General features: G+C 40.1%; 2 protein-coding genes across 3 annotated transcripts; both read right to left on the reverse strand.

Moving 5' to 3' along the window:
• Positions 1-541: 541 nt before the first annotated feature.
• On the reverse strand, positions 542-6804 carry imp4 (IMP U3 small nucleolar ribonucleoprotein 4). Its single transcript, XM_058637342.1, has 9 exons — positions 6679-6804; positions 5670-5778; positions 5093-5176; positions 4891-5000; positions 3915-4047; positions 2820-2974; positions 2604-2698; positions 2409-2482; positions 542-1629 (listed from the first exon to the last, which is right to left on the reverse strand). Exons 1-9 carry the CDS (start codon positions 6679-6681, stop codon positions 1517-1519), a joined length of 876 nt encoding a protein of 291 aa, XP_058493325.1. The 5' UTR covers positions 6682-6804; the 3' UTR covers positions 542-1516.
• A 3672-nt stretch (positions 6805-10476) lies between these two features.
• rabl6b (RAB, member RAS oncogene family-like 6b) lies at positions 10477-22476 on the reverse strand. Of its 2 annotated transcripts, XM_058635475.1 has the most exons (17): positions 22307-22476; positions 20477-20858; positions 20255-20389; positions 19172-19219; positions 18739-18762; positions 18347-18399; positions 17748-17836; positions 16632-16772; positions 16391-16496; positions 15322-15425; positions 14722-15116; positions 14114-14264; positions 13775-14002; positions 12713-12983; positions 12439-12625; positions 12215-12270; positions 10477-12119 (listed from the first exon to the last, which is right to left on the reverse strand). In XM_058635475.1, the coding sequence occupies exons 2-17, from the start codon at positions 20604-20606 to the stop codon at positions 11913-11915; spliced, it is 2325 nt and encodes a 774-aa protein (XP_058491458.1). In that variant the 5' UTR covers positions 20607-20858; positions 22307-22476; the 3' UTR covers positions 10477-11912. The 2 variants fall into 2 exon arrangements, with proteins under 2 accessions (XP_058491458.1, XP_058491459.1); XM_058635476.1 differs by lacking the exon at positions 18739-18762 and having other exon boundaries at positions 22307-22475.
• Between the last annotated feature and the right edge of the window lie 354 nt (positions 22477-22830).

The following is a 22830-nucleotide window of genomic DNA, read 5'->3' on the forward strand; positions in this document are numbered from 1 at the left end:
CAAGAGAGACTTCGGAGGAAAGCGGAAAACCTCGGCGAAATGCTCCGTCCTCATTGGTCCAACTCGCAGGGCGACGTCACGTGCCGTATGACGTCATCAGCTCTAAATAATGTCTGACGTTTTAATTTGTTATACTATTAATATGTTCCTCATTAAAATGCTCTTCATGCTAGATATATGTGATGAATGGGGATTTTGTTGGAAGGGATCAATGCAATGGTTTATGGGAAATGTAGTTCCTCTACACTTTACTCCTTTTGCCTTGAATTCTGAGACTTTAAATCATATCTCGATATTCCATCATGACATTGCAAATGAAAGTATTATCTTGATTTCCACTTCAAATAAGTGTTTGCTTTGATATGTAGTTCACAAAAAATACATACTTATGATGCAAAATCAATCTATAAGTCACAAAATAAGACCTAAAACAGAGGAAAATTGTACTAGACAAGCTACTATATAATTATATATACGTCTATATTATATTATATATCTGACGTCGAGTGCTGTTATCGAATGACATTGATAAAGACAACAGTCGGTGTTTCAGACTTTTTTATCAACCGGAATCAAACCTGGAAATGATGACGTTCTAATGATTTCTTTGTTATGAGGAGCAAAGAATCCAGAAAATATTCACATTTAAGAAGCAGAAAAATCACACATCTTTCAATTATTGGAAAAAACACGATTCATTGAATAATCGTTGGCTCCTTTCCTGTAGTTCTTTGACACACTTTGACTATTAGGTGTCACTGTTTCTTACACATTACATCTTGAAAAGCTTTAAAAAAAAAAAAAAATGTAATCCAAACAGAAAACTGTGGTTCTGGTTGAAACACTGAAGTGAAACTGAAGTACGTTCTTTTTTTTTCTTTTTTTAATGAAAATCTGTCACATTATGAACAAATCAATACGAATATCTTTTATTATAAAACTGAGTATTTATTAGGTCGATACTGAAGAAAAGTAATATTACAAGAATAAAGAAATCTGCTGTGGTCGTGGAGCATCTTGTTAAAGTTATACTTTAAGTTTGAGCTTCACAAAGAAGGAAATACTTTATCTTTTCAAACATCAGCATCAGTGTCACGACTTTTTTAAAAGATTGCGAAAGAAACGAAGTGTCTTCCAGAAAAAGAATCTCACAGACTTCTTTCTGTGTGCCGTTCAAAGAGGTTTTAACAGTTTCTCTTGTCAGTACAACAGAGAACCCGACGCTTAACGACATGGTTTCTTATGATCAACTGAAGCTGTATGATGTTGAAATTCGTGTCTGTATTGACGGGAATGAGCCGTCGCATCACGCAGACGCAGGCAAACGCCACTGACAACATGAAAAATGTGTGATACTTTAACTTTTTCCCCTCATAATATTATGTTTTTTTCTTTCTTCAGTATGACCCTCACAGTCTTTGATGATAATGATTCTTAAACTTGTGATCATAAACGCCACAATTTAAGATCTTTCTTTAAAGTCCAACAAGTGTTTTTGTGGCTCTTCACGGCGTCTTCACTGCACACTGAGGAACCTCCTCTTCTTGGATGTGTGCGTGAACGCATGGTGACGCCACTCCACGTCCGCCGTGCTCTCGTTCTCCAGAGTGCCCAGTTTGATCATGTACACTGAGGAAGAGGAGGAGGAGGAGAACAAGGGTGAGACAGTAAATAATGACACAAAAACAGACAATTATTCCTGATAATCTCATTTGGATTTTCCCTCTGGACTTTGGTGTGGGAGAGTGAGCGCTTTTCCTGTCTAACAGTGAGATAAAGACGTGAACATGTCCTCAAAAGATATTGTAGACTTAAAAAATTATTTTGTAGAGAGGCGAAAATCTGTTTACTTTTGTTGTTAGTTTCGGAAGCAATTTACGAAAAAGTATTTATCATGAGTCTCGTCTCTGTGGAGATTCTCAGTCATTTAAGAGTCAGAGTCGTGTGACTGGACTTACATGAGTTCAGATAAAGACGTGGTCATTTTTAGACATTTCAATGCTCAAATGTTTCATGTTATATATTTCAAATGTAACACATGTTTAAAATGTTACATATTATGTCTTTAAAATGTTATATACATACGCATATATCTTTAAAAGTTTACATATATCTTCAAAATGTTACATATAATATCTTTAAAATGTTACACATTATATATTAAAATGTTACATATTATATGTTTACAATATTGCATATTATATCTTTAAAAGTTCACAGATTATATCTTTTAAAGTAATTTTAACTTATTTTAAATGTAATGGGACTGATTCCACTACCCCTGGTCTTCGTGCTAAGCTAGGCTAACCAGTCCTGGACCTATTCACGATGAAAGGATACATTTTTTTCATTTAAAAAGAAAAAGAAAAAAAAAGAGCCAAAATCCATTTTTATCTCTTCATACTCACATTTCATTTCAAACCTCGGTCCTACTTCTGACAACTCAACGTTCCTATGGTCTGTTTTCTTGTAGGTGTGATGTCTGGAAAGAAAAAACAAAGATATATACACACACACATATATATGTTACTGTTATAGCTGTTGTTGTTGTTGTGTGTGTGTGTGAGACATTGAGCTGGTGGCAGAACTTTGTTGTCGCTGACCTGAAAGAGATGTAATCCTCCTGGTTGGCAAACGTGATCACACGCCTACTGTCCTCCTTTGGCACTGGAAACAGATACTTGAGGATATTGGACACCTGTGTGAGCAGAATTCATTAGTTGCACGCAGTGAAGTAAAAGTAGCGGTGGCGGTTTTGTGGTCCGTCTCTCTCTCTCTCTCTCTCACTCACTCTCTCTCTCACTCACTCACTCACTCACCCTCCTGCCGAGCTGTGAGGAGAAGTTGTGAAAGATGAGGTGGGGGTAAGCCTCCGACATGGTGCCGATGTCCGGGACGTCGTGCCTCATCACCACGTTGTAGAGTGTGAAATACGCCGTGGGTCCAAATGGCAAGTGGCTCACGATCAGTCCGTCTGTAAAATAAAACCAAAACAAAACAATCAAGTCTTGTTTATTTAAAGTCTCAAGTTCACGCATGACGACGCTGTGACGTCACCATGGTTACTCAAAATGCTAAGGAAACAGAGTCAAACCTTATGTTTTGATAAGATTTGGGAAGTTTTTCATAGTGAAAATTGTGACAGAAGAGTGACTGTAGTTTACTTTGACTTCACTTCACTTCTGTCGCCTTATTAAGCACAATCTTTCCTGTTTCCAGGTTGAGGGAAGATTCCCAACACTTTTTGTTTCCCGGCTATTTAAAATCTGTAATTTTTTTTTCCATTGAAAGTGAGTGGAATCCTTGTCTACCTCTAATCTGAAATTATAAAACATTACAATAGTAAATACAACAGGAAAACAGAAGCTGGGAATTAAAAAAGTGGAAAGGTGACATTTATGTGCCCAAAATTTAAAATTCCACTCGTGGCAGTGATAGAACAAAACTCATCATAGGGATCATTAAAATTATTAGGATGAAAATAATCTTGGAAATATTTCCATAATCCCCATTTGAAAGCCACTCACTCTCCCACACCAAAGCCCATAGAGAAAACCAGTGATTTTACATCACAGCACACAGGAGTTGTTGATCCACTGCTGCCTTCATCACTAAGTTCAAACGTCTTATTTTGTCACTTCAGTGTTTGAAGTCCAACATTCAGATTGTCCTCAGTGACACACAGTGACCACACGAGGCAGCAGTGGACCAGCAGCTCCTCTGTCTCCACCAGCTAAAAACACTGATTTTCTCTAAGGAGTTTGGTGTGGGAGAGTGAGTGCTTTCCAAACACTTCCCAAAGATGTCATAAACTTAAAGATGTGAAGGATTATTTAGGTGAGCCTTTAATAAAGTGGCTAAAATCCGTGTTTTTCACAGTCATATTTAATATCAGGTGAGGTTCACAGTCGTACCTGGCTGTCCCCTGGTTTCATGGATGATGACGAGGTCTGTGACATTGTTGGCTTTGCAGGCTCTCACCAGCGCGGTGACCTCGTGGTTTCCTCTGTTCATGCGCTGAGCTCCAGGAAACATCAGCTTCACCTCCTGAGAAACACACACACAAACACACACACACTGTAGCTCAACACGTCACACCAGTATTTCCTGTTTGTCTCCACTGGTGAATTATTGTTAAATACTGACCGCGACACCACAACAACACAGTCTGTCAAAGCTTCTCAACAAACAGCAGGTTCTGGGATCATCTGTGACGTGTTTATGTCATATTTAAGATTTAAAGAGTTTCTCTTTTTCAGCAGCTCATGTGGTTTTAGTCAGAACTGGATATAGAGAAGGAGGTGAGGAGGTAGGAAGGCAAAAAGGTAAGGAGGTAGTAGGGAGGAAGGTGAAGAGATAAGGTGGCAGGAAGGTAGGGAGGGAGGTGAAAAGGTAAGCAGGCAGGAAGGAGGGAGGGTGAAGAGGTAAGGAGGGAGGAAGGAAGGTAGGGAGGAAGTTAGGTGAAAAGGTATGGTGGGAAGGAGGGAGGTGAAAAGGTAAGGAGGTAGGGAGGAAGGGAGGTGAAGAGGTAAGGTGGGAGTGAGGTGAAGAGGTAAGGAGGCAGGAAGGAGGGGAGGTGAAGGGGTAAGGAGGGAGAAAGGCAGAGGTAAGGATGTAAAAGGGATGCAAGGAAGAATGTAGGTAAGCAGGTATGGGATGAAATAGTAAGACAGTAGGTAAGGATGTAAGGAGGGAGGGAAGGAGGGAGGGAGGAAGGTAAGATGATGCAAAAGGTACTTAAGGATGTAAGGAGGGAAGTAGGTGAGTAAGAATGTAGGTAGGAGGAGAGAGAGACCTGTAATACCGAGTACTGGATCATGTTCCAAGTTAAATTCAGAGTAAAACTTCTTCTGAGGTTTTGCTGAGTCACCACAGAAAAAGTGGTCTGACCTTTGCAAACATCTTGAGTCTGGAGCTCGGGTCTCTGGACGTCGTGACCATGAGTTTAGGATCTTCTACTCCGGCCCATTTATATTCATCATCCATGTAAGAGCTGACGCCTGCGACAAACGACAAACCATGAAGAGAGAGGTTTAGACGTGAGAAGATCAGAGCACCAAAGATCAGGAGAGAAGATAACGAAGACGCCTGCCTTCTGCTCCTTCATCGTCGTACTCCACCAGTTTCTGCAGCTGCAGAGCTTCTCGACGAACATCAGTGGGAAGAAGAATGTTTTCTGCAGAGATGAAGAACAATTAACAGTGTTAATTAAGTTCTGTGGCAGAGGTCAGGCCTCGTTTCTCCACACGGAAACAGAACACTTCAAAACAGCAAGGTACAACAACAAGAAACAGAAAACATGATCAAAGTAAAACTGTCACAAAACTGCCAAATAATGAGCTATTCTAAACATCCATCAAGACTGAAAGCCAAATTATGAGCTATTCTAAAAATCCATCAAGACTGCCTGCCAAATAATGCGTTATGATACCTCCACCAAAACACTGAATGCCAAATAATGAGCTATTCCAAGCATAACCAAACAGACCGACTACCAAATAGTGAGCCTTTCATCCATCCACCAAGATACTGATTGCTAAATAGTGAGCTGTTCTTTAAATAGAACATCAGGTTGACTGCCAAATAATGAACTGTTCCACAGTAAAACATGCGATAAAGGATTTATGGATTGAATCAAATGTTGACGTATATGCTAGCACGTGTCCTACCATCGAGGGCATTCTTCAGCTTGTGTTTCTTCTCCTCTATTGTTCTCAGTCGGTCTTCTTGTGCCTTCCTGTACAAATACTCCCTCCTCTGTCTCACCTCGCGACGAAGCTGAAAACATCACAACAAAAACAAGACTTTTGTTTATTTAGTCATTTACTTTTATCCAGAGTTTAAGAATTGTAGAAGCGGAAAAATCACAGTTCTTACTTTATTAATTCAGCAGCCCTGAAGTGATTCAGTGATTTTAACACAAACTGTAGACATTACCATTTATATATATATATATATATAAATATAAACACATATACATACATACACACACACACACACACACTATAGGGGCTGCAGCGATTAATCGATTATTAAATTAATCGGTATCTTCATAATTAATCAGTGGGGTGTTTTCTATCTAGTGTCTTTGCTCTAGACCTGAAACAATTACTAGATTATTAATCGATCACTAAATTCATCGTCAACTATTTTGATAATCGTTTCGAAGCTTTCTTCAACATTTCTGATTGTTTCAGAATTATTTTTCGTTTGTGAACAAAACAAGACATTTGAGAACATAATAATTTCCAGATTTGACAAACACTGACCAACATTTTCTGACATTTAACGAACCAAGCAACGACTCGATCGATAACTCGTCATTTTATCTGATGAAAAATGTTGTCAGAAAACTAATATTAATCTTGTTTTGGCTTGTTTTAACTACTTAAACACGATCATATTAAATACATGACGGTTTACTAAATACAAAAACTACGGCAGAAGGTAGAACAGCGATGCTAACGTGTTGCCGACTGTGTTTCTACAGTGACTTATGTTAGCATCCGTGTTAGCATCTAAAAAAACAGCTTTTAATAACACGTATTAATGCTAACGTTGTTCGCAGCGTCAGGCTAGTTAGCTGCTAACGGTGCTTCGGTTTTTGTTCCTGTCGCCAATAGACAACGACGCGATAAATATTCTCTCGTTATTTAAAAATATCAAACATGAACTCACCATGATGTTTGGCGTTAGCTGGTCGTTTAGCAGCCAAAATGCTACTCACATGGAGCGAGGGAGACCGGCATACAAGACGTCCACTCATTGGCTAACCGAGGAGCCAATGAGGGCACTCGATGCTCGCTGACCGACTTTTCAAAATAAAAGCTCCGGGGTTTTGTACCGGATTTGGTACACGTTCAAATCCAGAGATATGTAATAATAATAATAACTTAAAACAGGTTTACAGGTTGATCACCTGATTAATCAAATTTTTACATCTTGGATTTTGTTTGACACATGGTAAATGCTGCTTAGTCACTAAAACTAAAGATAATTTTAATTTATTAGTTCTACGACAGGGAAATACAGAATAAATTGTTCCATTTTTAATAAACAACGTTGTCAAACAACTAATATAAATTTTGGTTTGGTTTAATTTCGTAAACACCTTTGAAATTGACTTCATTGTTTTCATTCATTTGTATTTCATATTTTGTTTAAAATGTTTATTTAGAATCGGACATTTCAGTGTCTTTTGTTGTATAACTGTAATATAACTATATTGTATTCAATAAAGAAAGAGAGAAAAATAAAGATTGGATCCGAACAAAATGTGGTATGTTTACATGGGGTCAGACCCTCCACCATCAGACTAAATCATTTTCGTTTCTTATTCCATCTTATCCTGTAGAAACTAATACAAATTTAAACTTACCCTACAGTGCTGAAATGTTTCAGTCAAAAAGAGTGACACAACTAAAAAACAACAATAAAAGAAGCACTTTATGAAGAAATAAGTTTGCATTTATTGGACAAACCAAACGTAAGCAAACTCACACACAGTGTAAAGATGAAACATGTCATGGGATGAAAATAGATGAAGGGTTTTTGTTCCAAAATATCAGACGTCCGAGTGGAAACGAGAGTTTGGAAAACGCAGTATTTTAAAGTGGGCAGTTTATTAGGAACACGAGAGCCGGAATATCTCACGATAACGTCATCTCACCTACGCTTTAACTCATTATCGCGAGAAAACAAGACTTATGCGTTATCGTGAGAAAATGAAACTCGTCATCTCGTTATTGCGAGAAAACTTGACTTGATAACGCATTATTTTACTATTGCGAGAGAAAAAAAAAAATTTAGAATTTGTCGCAGCCCCAAGATTTATTTTTACAAATTTTGATAACGTGCATAAGATGAAGATTTACGTATGTTGTCATGATTTATATTGGGATTTAGGTCACAATCGTCCCTAATAATCTGACAACTCACTCTATAAAACAAGTGCTTTATTACATTATTACTCTCGATTTCCTGTTGAAACTTGTGAGGCGCAGGTTTTCACAAAGAGTTTGTCATTTTGGAACAAATCTCTTCACATATATTTATATATTTATATACTTTATACATTCTCTTTTTTCTTTTTTACTGTACATTTAAGTCTCATGCTTTGCTTGAAACTGCTTTTCAGCATTTATCCTCAATCACAGGACAAAAGACGGGGGAAAAAACTAATAAACAAACAAACAACAAAACAACAGTGTACAGTATTCAGGATCAATGCTGCATAGTTTCAACTTTGGGAAAAACAAAAAATCAAACATAATGTCTTTGTAAACCAACAGTGTCACCACGAGAGACAGAAAAATGTATGAAAAGTGTCCAAAAATACACGTTTATTCGTCTTCAAATGTCAGGAAATGGTTGTTGTTGTTTTTTCATGGAAGATACTGAATCCCGACAGGTGAGAGAGAGAGAGAGAGGTGACATCAGTGTGTCCACAGTTTACTTCAAGCAGAGGAAACAAACAAAACAAAGAAAGGCTGCGAGATGCACATTTGGGACAAAACAAAAATAAGCAAAAACCTAATCCAGGAATAAAATAAATTGTTGCACTGACAAGAAAAAATAATAACAAAACTCCAGAATACTCCTTTATAAGGATATTTTTTGTCCAGAGAGGAAAAACACAAACACACACAAGACAAAAATAATGAAATGTTTCACTGCAAACCTTCACCAAGCTTCCAAAAAGGGATTCATGTCAAGTTATTTTTTAACCTAATAAAATATACACCTGCTATAAGTCTATGATATCTGGAGAATATGTTTGCAGCTTTATTTTACAGAAACTGGACTCTCCACCCCATACCAAACCCCATAGAGAAAATCAGTGATTTTAGCTTGTGGAGACACAAGGGCTGCTGGTCTACTGCTGCCTCGTGTGGTCACTTTGTGTCAACGATTTAAATCATAATGAAGGATTTTAAATGCCGAATTGACAAAATAAGACCTTTGAATTCACCGACGAAGGCAGAAGCGGATCAACAACTCCGGAGTGCTGTGATGTCAAAATCGCTGATTTTCTCTATGGGCTTTGGTGTGGGAGAGTGAGTGGTTTACAAACTCGTTTCCAGCCAGGAAAAGGCTGAAAAATGTCCAGAAAAAAGCAGCAAACAGTCTTACGATGTCCTAGTCTTAAGAATGTGTAGATTTAGTGGCATAAATCAGCGCCTTTATTATCCCTTTAATTAAGAGCGACCTTCTGTTTAACTGTTAAAAGGCCAGGACGATGATTCTAAAGCCAACAAAACAAAGCGTTTAACATTAAGAACACTTAATAATGCTTCATGGAGAGAGAGCGGAACACAGTTCCAGTTTGTTGTGCCTCTGTGAAGGCAACAGCATGGAGAAAAACATGGAGTGGACTCATGTAGAGCCTGGATTCTGTGGCAAAGAGAGAGAGAGAGAAATGGAGGAGGGATAGGAGGACGTCCTTCATGCTGACAAACAGGAAGTCAGTGTAGTTTGTGGAAAGCAAAGCAGAGTCAGGTGGCAAGAGAGGCCATGTTAGTTCCACACCGAGACCACGTCCACACCAAGCCAGCGTGTAAGAAAACATGAGTCCACAATAGTATGTATGAATAACACTTCACCATCAAGACACTTTTTATTGTCTTTGAGTCCTAGAAAAATGGGTGTGGTTTCCGAATCGAAATTGTCCCGCTTTCCAGGTGAGAAGTCGGAAAGTAAACGTAAACGTGGGCTCGTTGGAAAATCCAGGTTCCTTACACAGGAACGCCCCATGAACTCGGAAATGTTTCGAGTTCCGACTACAAATGGAACGCACCGATATCGATAGCCACCAGGGGGCATTTCCATTGTATTTTTTTGAATGGAAGTCCACGTGAAAATTAGCTTCTAAATGTCGAGGTTCTTTAAAGACTGAAACCTGGTTCTGCAAATCTTTCACAATAAGAGCTTTGTTGCCGAAAAGGAAAAGGATTTACGTAGCAAAAACACGAAAGTGCTGTCGTGACACAGAGGCCATGGTACGATAAGAAATGCGACACACAATTATTTTTGAGGAGCTTTGTTTACCTTCGACAGCAAAGGCAATTAATAATGTGTTTGAGTTTGACCACTGCTGCCACCCATTGGCGTTGTTCTGCACTGCACCTTAGGTGATAATATTTAAAAGACTACCGTCACAGCATTTTCTGCTATATTAATCACAACAGCTTTTTCCAAACACTGGGTCAGGACCCACAGAGAGGTCACAGGAATATTTTTTGGGTCCCCAAACAAATTTGCATAATTTTACATGTATATTTTTTCAAATAAAGCTTCAATTATTTCACCAATCATCTATATCCATTTCTACGGATATGGCTGTGAATTAGCCGCTACATTTGCTCTTTTATTGTGATTGAGGACACGATAGTTTACCATCATCCTTAACAAGTGGGTGCACGTAGAGAAAAGCTTGGGAAACATTGTTCATTGGGCAAAATAATGCAATAACAATAATAAAAACGTAATTTTCTTTAATAGCAATGTAATAAAAAAGTTCAATATCTGCATAATAAATATGATGCTTATGCTTTGCATGTTTAATGTCAGATGTTTCGATAAAAAAGCTAAAACCCACAATTCACTTTCCCTCGGGAACAAAAATCAACTGTTAAATCATCATCATTGCGATAAATTAATATCGACCAGTTTGACATTTTTGGGGGTCACACTGCCCGGTCCTCAGCTGGGCTTTGTGATTGGGTTGAGGTTTGTAAAAATGAGGCGGTGGTATTTTCCTGGTGTGCTGATTAAAACTTGGTTGAACTGCTATTTGAAAGAAAATGTGAAACTGGCTTTAGTGTGGACGAGAAGAGGGATGATTTCAATTCAGAGACGCTAATCTGGACAAAGACAGCAAACACACGAGAAATGAAACAAAACAAACAAACACACACTATTAATGATTCAGTCGTCACTTTGAGCATGCTCTCGATTATTACACCAACCACACAAACATTCAGACTCACTGATCACACTATTTACAGCAGCTGATTTTGGAGTGAAACCACCTGTCGCGTCAAATCAAATCAAATCAAAGAAAAACAAATAAAACATTAACCGTGTACAAAGTACAAAGAACCAAACGTCTCAAGCTGTGTTTCCACCGCAAAGTACCAGGGACTCTCAGTACCAGAAACCTTCTTCAGGGACAACAAAGGTTTCTGTAAACATGAAGGAGATTCACACTGTGATGATGTAAAACTGAGACGATCTCTTTCATCAAAGCAAATTCTATAAACATTTGATTGACTGAAACACAAGGCTGGAGTGTCACCAGGTTTGTTTACACTGTAAGATTCTTGTACTTTAGAAAAAGAACTAAACCCCAAGAGACAGTTCCTAGTTCTTGGTACGAGAACCTTAGGAAGAAATGCACCTCGTTCTTGGTACTAGTTCCTGCGGTGGGAATGCAGATGGTTACAGGTACAGTCCTTACTCCCTGGTACTAGTTTCTGTGATGGGAAAGCACATGATTCCAGGTTCACTCCCTGGTTCCTGGTACTAGTTGCTGCAGTGGAAACACATAAAGTAGTTCCAGCTACAATCCTAGTTCCTGGTACGAGTTTTTTTGTTGTTGCGGTGGAAACACATCTCTACAGTATTTGACGCTGGAGCTGGTTACAGTACTCGCGGGTTTCTTACTGGAGTGGACTGGAAGTGAGAGCAGCAGCAGGAGGAGTAGTGCAGATGGAGAGAGAGTCAGTTAGAAGGAACATACAGAGTCCTCGGTGTTTTACCTGGGTGTCGTCGGTAGCCTTGCGTATTGCGTATGGCTTGGAGATGCTGCTTTATGCACATACAGGTCAAGGAAAACCAGGAGTCTCAGAAGGACCGTGTCCCCCTCGCTGCCACGTGGTGGCGCCACTTCCTAACAAAACAAAAAAACCTTTTTATAGTTCCTCATAATCCCCGTCATCTATTTTAATCAATCCTGCTCCGCCGCCGCCTAAAAAGTCCTCCAGTTCGTCCACGTCCGTTTTCTTGGTGCGGGATTTCTTCTTCTTCTTCTCCTTGTCGTCTCCGGCAGCTGCAGCGGGAGCAACGTCGTCTTTCTCCTTCTTCTTGTGTTTGTGTTTCTTCTTGCTTTTGTCGTCCTCCTGAAAGAGAGAGACAGACGTCCGTTTATTCGTTGACACTTCACAGTTCTGCGTAAATGTTTAGCGGTGTGTAATCTGAGCAGCAGATGTTTCACCTCTTTGCTTTTCTTCTTCTTTTTCTTCTTGTCTTTAGAGTGTTTGCTTTCTTTCTCTGCGAGAAGTAAGAAAATGTAACTTTCAAACACGTGTCCACCTGAACACAGCGTTTGTGTGTATACAGCAGCAGAGCAGGGGCAGGTAACCACAGACAGGATATAAAGCAATGTAAACAAAAGGAAAAAAGCGAAATAAAAAATGAATAAACGTTTAAAAGACTTGCCTTCCTGCTCGTCACTGCTCTCCTTGGCTGCAGGAGCCTCCTCCTGGAAGCCGAGGCCGAACAGGTCAGTGTCGTCCTTCTGTTTGAAGGAGATGACGGTGGGCTTCAGAGGCTCCGACACTTTGACCAACCGCACGTCGTCGTCGGAGAGGTCGGACAGGAGCTCGTCCCGGATTGGAAACGAATCCTGGGAGGAAGGATTTGGACAAAATCATGAAACGGCTAATTTAGAACCACATTATGTGCTCAGGTCAGTCTCTCCTACCGTCTTTACCTTTACTATTTTTGGTGTGTCCAATACTTCAGACTCAAAGTCGGGGTCGTCCATGACGAACGAGAGCATCTGCTGCGCCACAGGAGTCTCGGCGTCGGTGTCAGACTCGTCCGCTTTGGCCGCGCTCGTCTTCTTCTTGCTCTGGTGTCGGCTCGGCGGAGCCGCGGCTGGAAGTAAAGTGAGGGAGACGGGCGCGGCGGCGTTCTGGCCTCTGCTGAGCTCTGGAGCTTTAGACGACGAAACCTTTGGTTTGGTGCCGTGAATCACGGGCCTGAAACGAGACCGGCAGTGTTTTATTTGATATACTGTGTGTGTGATATATACTGTACACGTTTATACACACTACAGAACAATGAAAGTTTTTGTGATTGCCTGATTTTGCTCTGCATGTTGAGCTGTTTTAAGGCCTTTTTTTAAGATGAATTTCCAAAAAGACTTGAGATTATTTTGTAAAAAAATGTAAATTAAAAGGCTAAAAATCCTAATAACCCTGTCCTGAGTAAATAATAGCACTATATCCACATATGACGGCAAATTTAAGTTTTCCATTTTTTAATCATGGTGAGGATATCTTAAAGTGAGAGTAGTTAAACTAGTTAAATGATGCTGATTAGGGACACAACTGGTGATTACTTCGCGATCAACTGAAGAATCGTTTTTGCCATAAAATGTCACAAAATGTCACAAAATGTCACAAAATGTCAGACTTTTGTAACGACCTGTCAAACAATGCTCTCCAGTGATTTGAATTGGGAAAGCAGTACCTATTTTAAACACTAGTGGCCGCAGTTTTTCCATATAAATCAATGTATATTTGTATTTTGGGCCAGCAACTCAAGGACTCAAGGATTCTTTATTTGTCACATGTACTGTATATGTTACACAACAGCGACGAAAAGGTCAGGCGATTGTTTGAATCTCCATCTTGGACGAGCGCAACACTCTTTTTTTTCTTGCTTCAATTTTTCACCATTAACCGCTTTAAAAACAAACCGTAAAATTGTCAAAATCATCATAAAATGAAGTCGGCAGCTGGTGCAGGGAGCGTGAGAGACGACTTACGCTTTGAGCTCAGGTTCACTGTCCAGGTCCTGGTCCAGAGTGATGGTGAGAGCCGCAGGTGCTTTCTTCTTCTTCTTCTCCTCTTCCTCGTCCTCCTCGTCGTCACTGGTCAGAGTGATGTCTTTACTGGGACGCAGGGTCTTGGGCTGTGGGAGGTTCGGCTCCGTGTCGTCAGGGTCCAGCTCGTCCTGGAAATGAGACACCATGGGGTTTCCTCTGTCCTCGTCACTGCGACAGAGACGAGAGAGAAAAACTGTCAACTCTTTTGATCATCGATTTTTTCAGCTTCTTATATGTGAATATTCCAAACACTGAGGATTAACAGACGTCCTCTCTCACCTGTCACTGTCCACGGCCGGAGCAGGCTGAGACGCCTTTATCCTCGAAGGCAGACTGTCCTCCAAGAAACTCTTGTCCAGTCTCTCGTCCGGGACAAAATCATCCACACTGTGAACCTGAGAGGGACACGCGGGCGCTGCAGCAGAGTCCTCTGAGGACAAATAGACAAATATACACCGCGTGTGAGGAGACATCTGATTTAAATTAGTGCTTAAACATTCAAATGTAGGAATTAGAGCAACTAAATGGTGTTTATCAATTATTATTAGTTCTTTGGTGCATAAACTGTGAGAAAATAGTGAGAAAGTCAAAATGTGTCAAAATTATGACTGAAAATATTTACATTTAAGACGCTGAAAAACCTCTTAATGATTATGATATTTCTATTTTTCTTCCCATTATTATTGTACTTTTCTTTCTTCCTGTGTCATCTTGAAATATCAATATTAAAAGCCTAAATTAAACATATTCCACATCCTAATTTTTGCTCAGTTATGATTTATTTATGTATTTTAATTTTAGTTTGAAGCAGAATGACTTATTTTAGGACGTATTTTATTGCACTGACAGTATTCATGTGGTTTGACGGTGAACAGGCGACGACTGACCTGACGCAGGACCGGGAGCATCAGAAGCAGGTGACGAGCCAAACCAGCGGGACATGAAGCCGCGTTTCTGAGGAGCCGACGCCCCTGAAGACTGATGGTGTTCTGGAGACTGAACCGTCTGGAGCTTTAACTCAGCGGTGGGCGAAGCCGCTGCACTCACCGTCGCTGCAGGAGGCGGAGGTGGAGGAGGAGGAGGAGGAGGAGACGACGCGGCGGACGCAGACGGCGACTGTGGGAGCATCTGCGTGAGGATCGGCGGCTGAGGAGTGCTGGGACTGGAGCTGCCGGTGGACGCACCACTGGGGGGGACGATGGGGGACTGAGAGCCGGAGGAGGAGCCGTTGGCTGGACCAGGAGAACCGTAGCTCTTGCGAGTCTCCAAGTTCTCAATGAAACTGCAGGAAGCACACAGAGACTGGTTACTCACCTGTGTGTTACATTTATATCAGAACTCAGACGTTGGAAGAGGGAGTGACGTCATTAACAGTAAAAGTAGCCATCTTAGAATCCCATGTCGGGGTCGGTGAGGTTGCTGTGAGGTCACGGGTCGTTCCTGTGTGACCCAACGAGCAAAAATGTATCGTAGAAAAAGAATCTTACATGTCGTAGTTCTGATCCTCCGTCTCCTGCTGGACACAGAGCTCCTCCAGGGTGGCGTCCATGTCCAACTGGTTGGTCTCCAGCTGCCTCAGGAGGGTCTCCCTCTGCACACACACACACACACACACACACACACACACACACACACACACACACATCACATGAATAAACAACCACGTTTACATTCAAATCATTGTCAAATGAGTCTCTCATCTCCACACAAATCCCTGTGCATCTCAATATAGCAGTTGTTGTTTTTTTATTTTCATTTTACATCATCACGACTGAGCGAGGCGAGGTGAGAGAAGCACACAGCGCGAGTAAAGCCAGACGTCTTCATACAACCCGCAGCAACACACTGATGCTGATAGGAAAACACTGCAGAAGAGGATTCTACTGTTAAAAACAAACCTGGACATTCACAACATTGACTTGCTTCTAACAAGCAGGACCATTAGATATTGAAAATGTGCTCCCCAAAACAACTGCCAGCCGTTGATGTATCAACAGTAGATTCTGAATTTTTGTACAAAATGGACAACTTGCTCAATGCCTTCACAAATCTAAGTGCAATAAAAAATGCAATTTATCTCAAACTCGTTAGGCGTTATGTACGAGTCACTTGAAGTTTAGTGTCATTACTTCCTGGCTCGCCTTGAAACATCAATATTTCATGAAAAATAAAAAGGGGGGAAGACTTATAGACCAAAAAATGGCATAAATGATCCAGTGTCCAGGCCCTTGAGATGGTCAGGAAAAAGTAAAAGGCCTTTAATTTACAGAACTACAAACATTAAAGTGCCTCGGACGACACTCTGAAGAAGATGTTGGTGTCTTAATGTTTGCAGCCCTGTAAATTAGCTCTTTTATTATTTTCCAAACCATCTCGAGTGCCTGGACACTGGATTATTTATGCCTTTTTTTAAATATTGTTAGTCTGTTAACAGGATCATATACTCAAATAAACCAATACATTTACAAAACTGTGTTGTCTTATCAGTAACCGGGTGTATTTAAACTAGTTTAAAAATGAATTATAATGGCACAGATTAAAAACAAACAAACAAACCTGTAGCTGCAGGAAGGGGATGTTGAAAAATCTGTGCAGATACTTGAGACCAAAGCCGTTCTTCATGGACGATTCAGCGTAGTGGATATAAGAAGATCCCATCGGTCTGGAAAACACGCGGATCGCATCAAAACTCACATCGACATCATCAGCGCTCTTCATTAACCGTCACAGAGCGAGTTCTGAGTGTCCTGAAGGAGCAGGATGTTGATGATGAGGATGATGATGATGATGGTGTTACCTGTTGAGTCCAGCGATCAGGTCTCTGATGTCATCAGGGAGGATGACCCGATGATCGCCCATGTCCCTGTGGTTCCCCAGCACACACACTGGCACGTGGGTGGGAACTTTGGGCAGCTCCCTCAGGATGTAGCTAAATGTCCTTAAAACACACACAAAAAACACTCATAGAAATAAAAATATTTCAGAGATTAGATTGGATTATACATTTTACTGATATTTTCCCAGACAAAACTACTCAATGTGTTTAAATAAAGTTTACTTCAGTGCTGTTTCATAACAGATGAAAAGCAGCTTGAATAAATGCAGAAATAAACAATGAAATACCTCAAAAATTAAGTTTTATGATGGAAATTTGTAGTCAGAAAACATTTACATACATTTTACATTTTATTTTTGTAAATATCTTGCAGTCATTTTGCCTGTATTTTATTACATTAATCCAAAACCAGAAATTATTCACATTAAAGACGCGGAAAAATCTGAACACTTGTTTTCAATTGCTATCATTAATTTACTAATCGATTAATGGAATAAGCGCTACTTCTAATCTTCTTAAAATTAGGTACAAACTAAATATCAAATAAATAAATCAAGTCAAAAATTAACCTTTGGGTGAAAAAAGTTAACTTTAAGCAACATTTATCAACATTTTATCAAGAAAAATGTCTCTGTAAGTTGTAATAGTTGCAATTATTATTGAAATATCTTTTAAAAAACAGCAAATATTGGTAATATATGGTTATCTGTCGACCTCTAGTATAAATAGGCTAACTTCTAATCAATGCATGGCTGGTTTAAATGGAGGTAAAGGGGTAGTTTATGGTAGTTTCCATACTTTAAACTCTCCTTATTTTGTCAGCCTTTAAAAATCCACCAAGCCTTGGAGCAGATTCCCTTTTTCATTAAACCAGATTTACAGAAAAACCTCCAGCTTCTCCCTCAGGATTCCTTTAAACTGGAACATCTTTCAGGATTTTCTCTCCTTTGAAGCAGGAGAATAATCCACCAGCTGCAGCGAAGCCGAGAGCTTCACAGCCACAGAAACCTAATCTGTCCATGCATTTATTCATGTCAACGCCAGAGCTCTCACACACACCCACACACACTCTCTTACCACTGCTTAGTGATGTCAAACATCATGATCACTCCGTTACAGTTCTTGTAAACGTCCAGGAATTCTGCGTCGAGAGCCACTTCATCAGACTACAACACACACGTGAACAGACATTAAAGCATAAAACAACACATTAACACGTCTTCATTTTATCTGAATTGTGTTACTTTTATTCGTCTTGTAACTACGAATGAACCAAATTATGATTTTAATGCTTTTGCCTCTCAACATTTTTACTCTTCTTAACCTTTTTACTCTTGTTTGTGCTTTTAAAAACATTTGTCATTCGAGAACATGCGTGTCTGGTGTCGCCCTTCTTCCTGTTTCTAAGTCTTAGCTTTTGTTTACATGACTTAAATATATAATTCCATAAATTTTAACATGGCAAATTTGATTTAACTGTTAATTGAAAGATCAGCCCATGCACTAAATGATTAAATTGAGCCTTTAAATGTTTATTACTATGCTTAGTCCATCAAAAATACATAACTCCGACAGGACTGTCTTTGGTTAATTCCATGACTGACCCACATACTTTAAATAAGCCTATTTCTCTCTTTTTTTCTCCGCTGAACACATGACAGTCATGTGATAGTCACCTCTTGGGGCTCGTTCTCCAGTTTCAAGTTCTCTCCTCGTCTTTTGCCTTTTCCTGAAAGAACAGAGAATTAAAAACCATGACAGCAACTGTGTTTATTGTAGGCGTTACTCTCTGCGGGGGAGTCAAAGCAGAGCAGAGCGTCTCACACACACACACACACACTGCAGCAGCGTCATTTACACACTCTTAACCCTGGTTGTTACTCGCCAACTCCTCACACTGTGCACACACTCGAGCTCAGGTCAGCTAACGTGGCACCGCAACAGCAAAAGGTGGGAACAGGCAAACCTTGAGAGTATTGACACTGAGATAAGAGTGGAGAAAGCTAGGCCACACCCCCCCACTGCACACAGGTGAGTCTACAGTCTACACACTATTATCGTGACGCACCTTCAGGAAGAGGGTATTTTTGGCCTGAGATGAGTTTGAGAGAGACGTGAAAAACAAAAAAAAGACAACATCAACACTGAGGACAGAACAAACAGACACACAGGCAAACAGTCATGAAAATGATCTGATGATGTCAAATACTGACTTCTTAAAAGGTCCAGTGTGCACATTTAGGAGGTTTTTATTGCCATAAGTTTGTAAAAGTTTATAAAAGTGTATCATAGCTTTACAGTAAAACCACTTTTGTTTTTGTAGCCTTAGTAAAAGCCATTTAAATGCACTTTATTTACAGTCTCCCCAGTAGATGTCACTAATTCTTACTAAAGGTGGGAGAAATCCTAAAAGTTAATCCAACAATTGTTAATTACAATTGTTAATACTTAAAAGGGAGGTCAGTCTGAGTCGACGTCTCAACATGCGTCTCTGCACTCACCTTTGTCGACCACGTCCCAGACCTCCACCTTCACCACATCATCTGTAGCTGAGAGGACAAAGAAAGCGTGTTTTTAATATTTACTGCACCTGTTCTTGGGCCACAGAGCAAAAAAACAACGTCAACTACAAAGGCAGTTGAGTAAAGCTAAGGCTGTGGATGTGCACATGTCCCTGTCCACACAAAAAAGCACCCTAAATACTTTTATCCTCCTCTGAGCAACAAGGAAACGCGCTGCGGCTGAAAGCCTTAAATTTAGAAGAAGCCACTGAAGATAAACCTAGAGAAGATCATCCAATAGCAGAAGGGATGATATCTGTCCTCATGTCGTCCTCCCACTCTGTAATATTTATTATATTATTTCTGTAAGTAGCTTTTCCACTACACCGTTCCAGCTCAACTCGAATCGCTTTGGCATCGTTTTTCCATTACTATAGCACCTCCTCAATGTCGTTGTTTTATACACGGCACAAACGAGTGACGAGTGACTTAAAAGCAGTTGTTTTTCGGTGTAACTGAATCATTAGAATCAGTTCCTTAAAAAGATATGAGGAGAAAAAGGAATATTGGAAGTGACACACACATCCACAGGAAGTCAGAGACCTTTGTTACTTGTCAAATGTCAAAAGTAGCTGATGTCTCACACACCAGCACAACCAGCAGCATTTCTACCAGACAATATGTCAAGACAACTGGCTTCTTCACTGGCTGTTTTCATTAAAAGTGAAGATGATCGATCGATCGATAGATAGATAGATAGATAGATACATAGACACATAAACACAGCTGCAGATGTGCTTCTGTGGCCCAGGCACAATGTACAGTTGTAACTAAACACACTAAAAGAACTGAAGAACTTGAAGGAAAAGGAGCTCTGACACAAACCTACACACACACCAACTCTAAAAATACTTTTGCTGGAGCTAAACCAAACTTCTTTTTTTTTACCTTGATATGGAGCCACTGAAATAATTCACCAAGGCACAAAAAGCAGATGTCAAACACAAACCAGAATAGAAACAACACCAAAGAAGTGAGGAGATCAAACAAAACCATTGTCTTCAATGTGTCATCATCGCTTACTTTTGTAATTCCAGTGGATACTTGTGACTTGGATCTCCTGAGTGGGTATGTAGTCCTCCACAAACTTCTTTCCCTGCAGTCGATGCCATAAAGTACTTTTCCCAGTGTTTCTATCTCCACGGATGACTATTTTCACTGGAGAGAGAGAAAAAATATTAACATGTGCATGTTTCTTTTGACATTTTTGAGTGAAAATGCCTCCCTTTTTCCTGGATTACTCACTGTTATACTGAACTCCTTTGGCGAAACGCCTCTGCAAACTCTGGTTCATGGACTGCAGGCCAGCGGGAATGTTCTTATCCCGCAGCTGACCCGGCTCCGACCCCACCAGCTTCTTCAGTGCTGAAAACATCTTCACGGGCTTGTGCACACACGAGCGGCTGTACAGTTGAACTCCCTGATGATTTGTCTCACAGTGGCTGAGGGTAAATCGTACCAACGCGGGCCCCGGAAAATCTACGGCTCCATGCTCACAAGCAAATGGGATGCCAAATTATTAACCGTTGACTCTGAATGGAGTGGTTGTCTTTTTCCTGATCCTGAACGGTTGTTCATACGTGCCAGTCAGTGGTGGAGGTGACTAGCATTTTGTTTGAGGCATAATCTGAAAAAAAGTATAGAAATAGGGATTAACATGAGTATTTGATTATTCACTTGATTCTAAAAAGTCGATCAGTTATCGTGACAATAAATATATTAAATAGGGTTAAATCATTCAAGTTCGGTGTTTGTAGGGATTGGCTGTTGTACTTTTCATACCGAACCAGAATCAGCGTTCCTTTGAGATTGTTGAACATCAATGCAAAAAAACACGACATAACAAGGGTCACATTTGGGTCAGTTCAATCAATTTATTGACCAAATAATTGATCCATTAATCAATTAAATAATCAGCAGATTATTTGACCGACTGTAAATAGCTCTGTCGTTAAAGCCATCGTAATGCTTCATGTTATCAACAAAAAAACTAACTTATATTTTCCTTGGGGCATGCAAAACAAATAAAGACATACATGTATGTTGACTGTCCAACTGCACAGATGTATGGACATGTATGGCTCGTATCAGCCTGATCAATTCATTGGTCTACCTCTAACGGACATGAAGACTAAGGCTGCAGCTATTACTTGATATAATGGATTATTAATCGATTTCTCACTAAATTGGTTTAAAAAGGTTTAGGAAACAAAGATCAACATTTCTCAGACTTTCTTATCGACTGTGTAAACAGTCACGGTCGAGGACTAAGATGGGACATGATTACAAAAGTGACAGAAAATCTCATAAAGCAGCGAAGCAGTTGACAGAACAGTGTTTGTTTTAGTGCGTTTAAATAGAGACATCTCTGCTGGTCAAACACTGCTGCTCATTCATTTGCTCTTTTAGAGTGAGATGCTGAGCTCTGGGACAATAACTAAAGGGCTGCATGTGATGATGTGGTCAGGTGACATCATCATGCAGCACGTCCATACGAACATACTCTAACTTCGCAGGGTCTCAGATGTAAATACAAGGGAATATTGGAGCCATAATTAGCTATAACAAAAGGTTAAAGACAGACAGTACCACTGTCCACATCCCCCAATGTTTTGATGCCAACACTATCGTGATTATAATTACTATTGTTATAATCAGCTGCGTGTCCCTGTTCAACTGAAGGAGAAACAACTAGACAAGAATACACATTTTAAAAACAAACACGGTGAAATTTCTCTTTAACAATATTAACCTAGCATAAACTACACATGCTAGCAGCGCTACGTAAAGGCTTTAGTGGTTTAAAAAAACACAACAGGAGCTAATTTATAAAATTAAATACTGTAGCAAAAAGACACTAAAGTGTACGTGAAGGTGTTCTCCTGGTGATGGTTGATCCCCGTTAGTGACCTGCTGCTGCTGCCGTGTTTGTTTCACAGGTAACGTTATCCTCCGGCTCTCTGTTACAGCTAGCACGGCTAGCAGAGCAGCTAACAGCGAGCTCTCCAGCCGACATTAGCCCATTAGCACTTTCTTCTTTTTCTACGTGACATTTAGCGACAGATACACACGCACCATTATTTAGAGAGAAACGAAGCCGCAGTGCCGACATCTTTTTTCCTCCCCCTCAGAGCATCTCTGTCACGGCTCCATCCACGCAGACGTGAAGCGGCGACATTCCTTCAGAAAACCCCCAGCTGCCAACCGAGCAGCAGTAAAGTGAAGCGTCATGCGAAATGACCCACTTCCGGGGAGACTTTTAAAATAAAATCCAGGTTGCGGAAATACACCTCCAATGTCAGGGACGGAAACGTACGCAAGAAACTTCAAAATAAAACCACCTTTCTGATGGAAGCTTCTGTCGTGGATTTGTGTGAATGAAATGGAAAAACACATATTTCTTCGGTGTTTTACACTTGAATAACTTATAACATATATTTTCAATGTCTTGGTACTATGTATAAAATGTCTCATTATTTGGCAGTAATTTGGCAGTAAGGCTGTAGGTGGATATAGAGAATGGCTCGCTATTTGGCAGTCATTGTGTTTATAGAGAGAATAGCTCATTATCTGGCAGTCATTCTATCGGTGGCTATATT

This window comes from Solea solea, chromosome 8 (genome assembly GCF_958295425.1).
Source record: "Solea solea chromosome 8, fSolSol10.1, whole genome shotgun sequence".
Lineage (NCBI taxonomy): Eukaryota > Metazoa > Chordata > Actinopteri > Pleuronectiformes > Soleidae > Solea > Solea solea.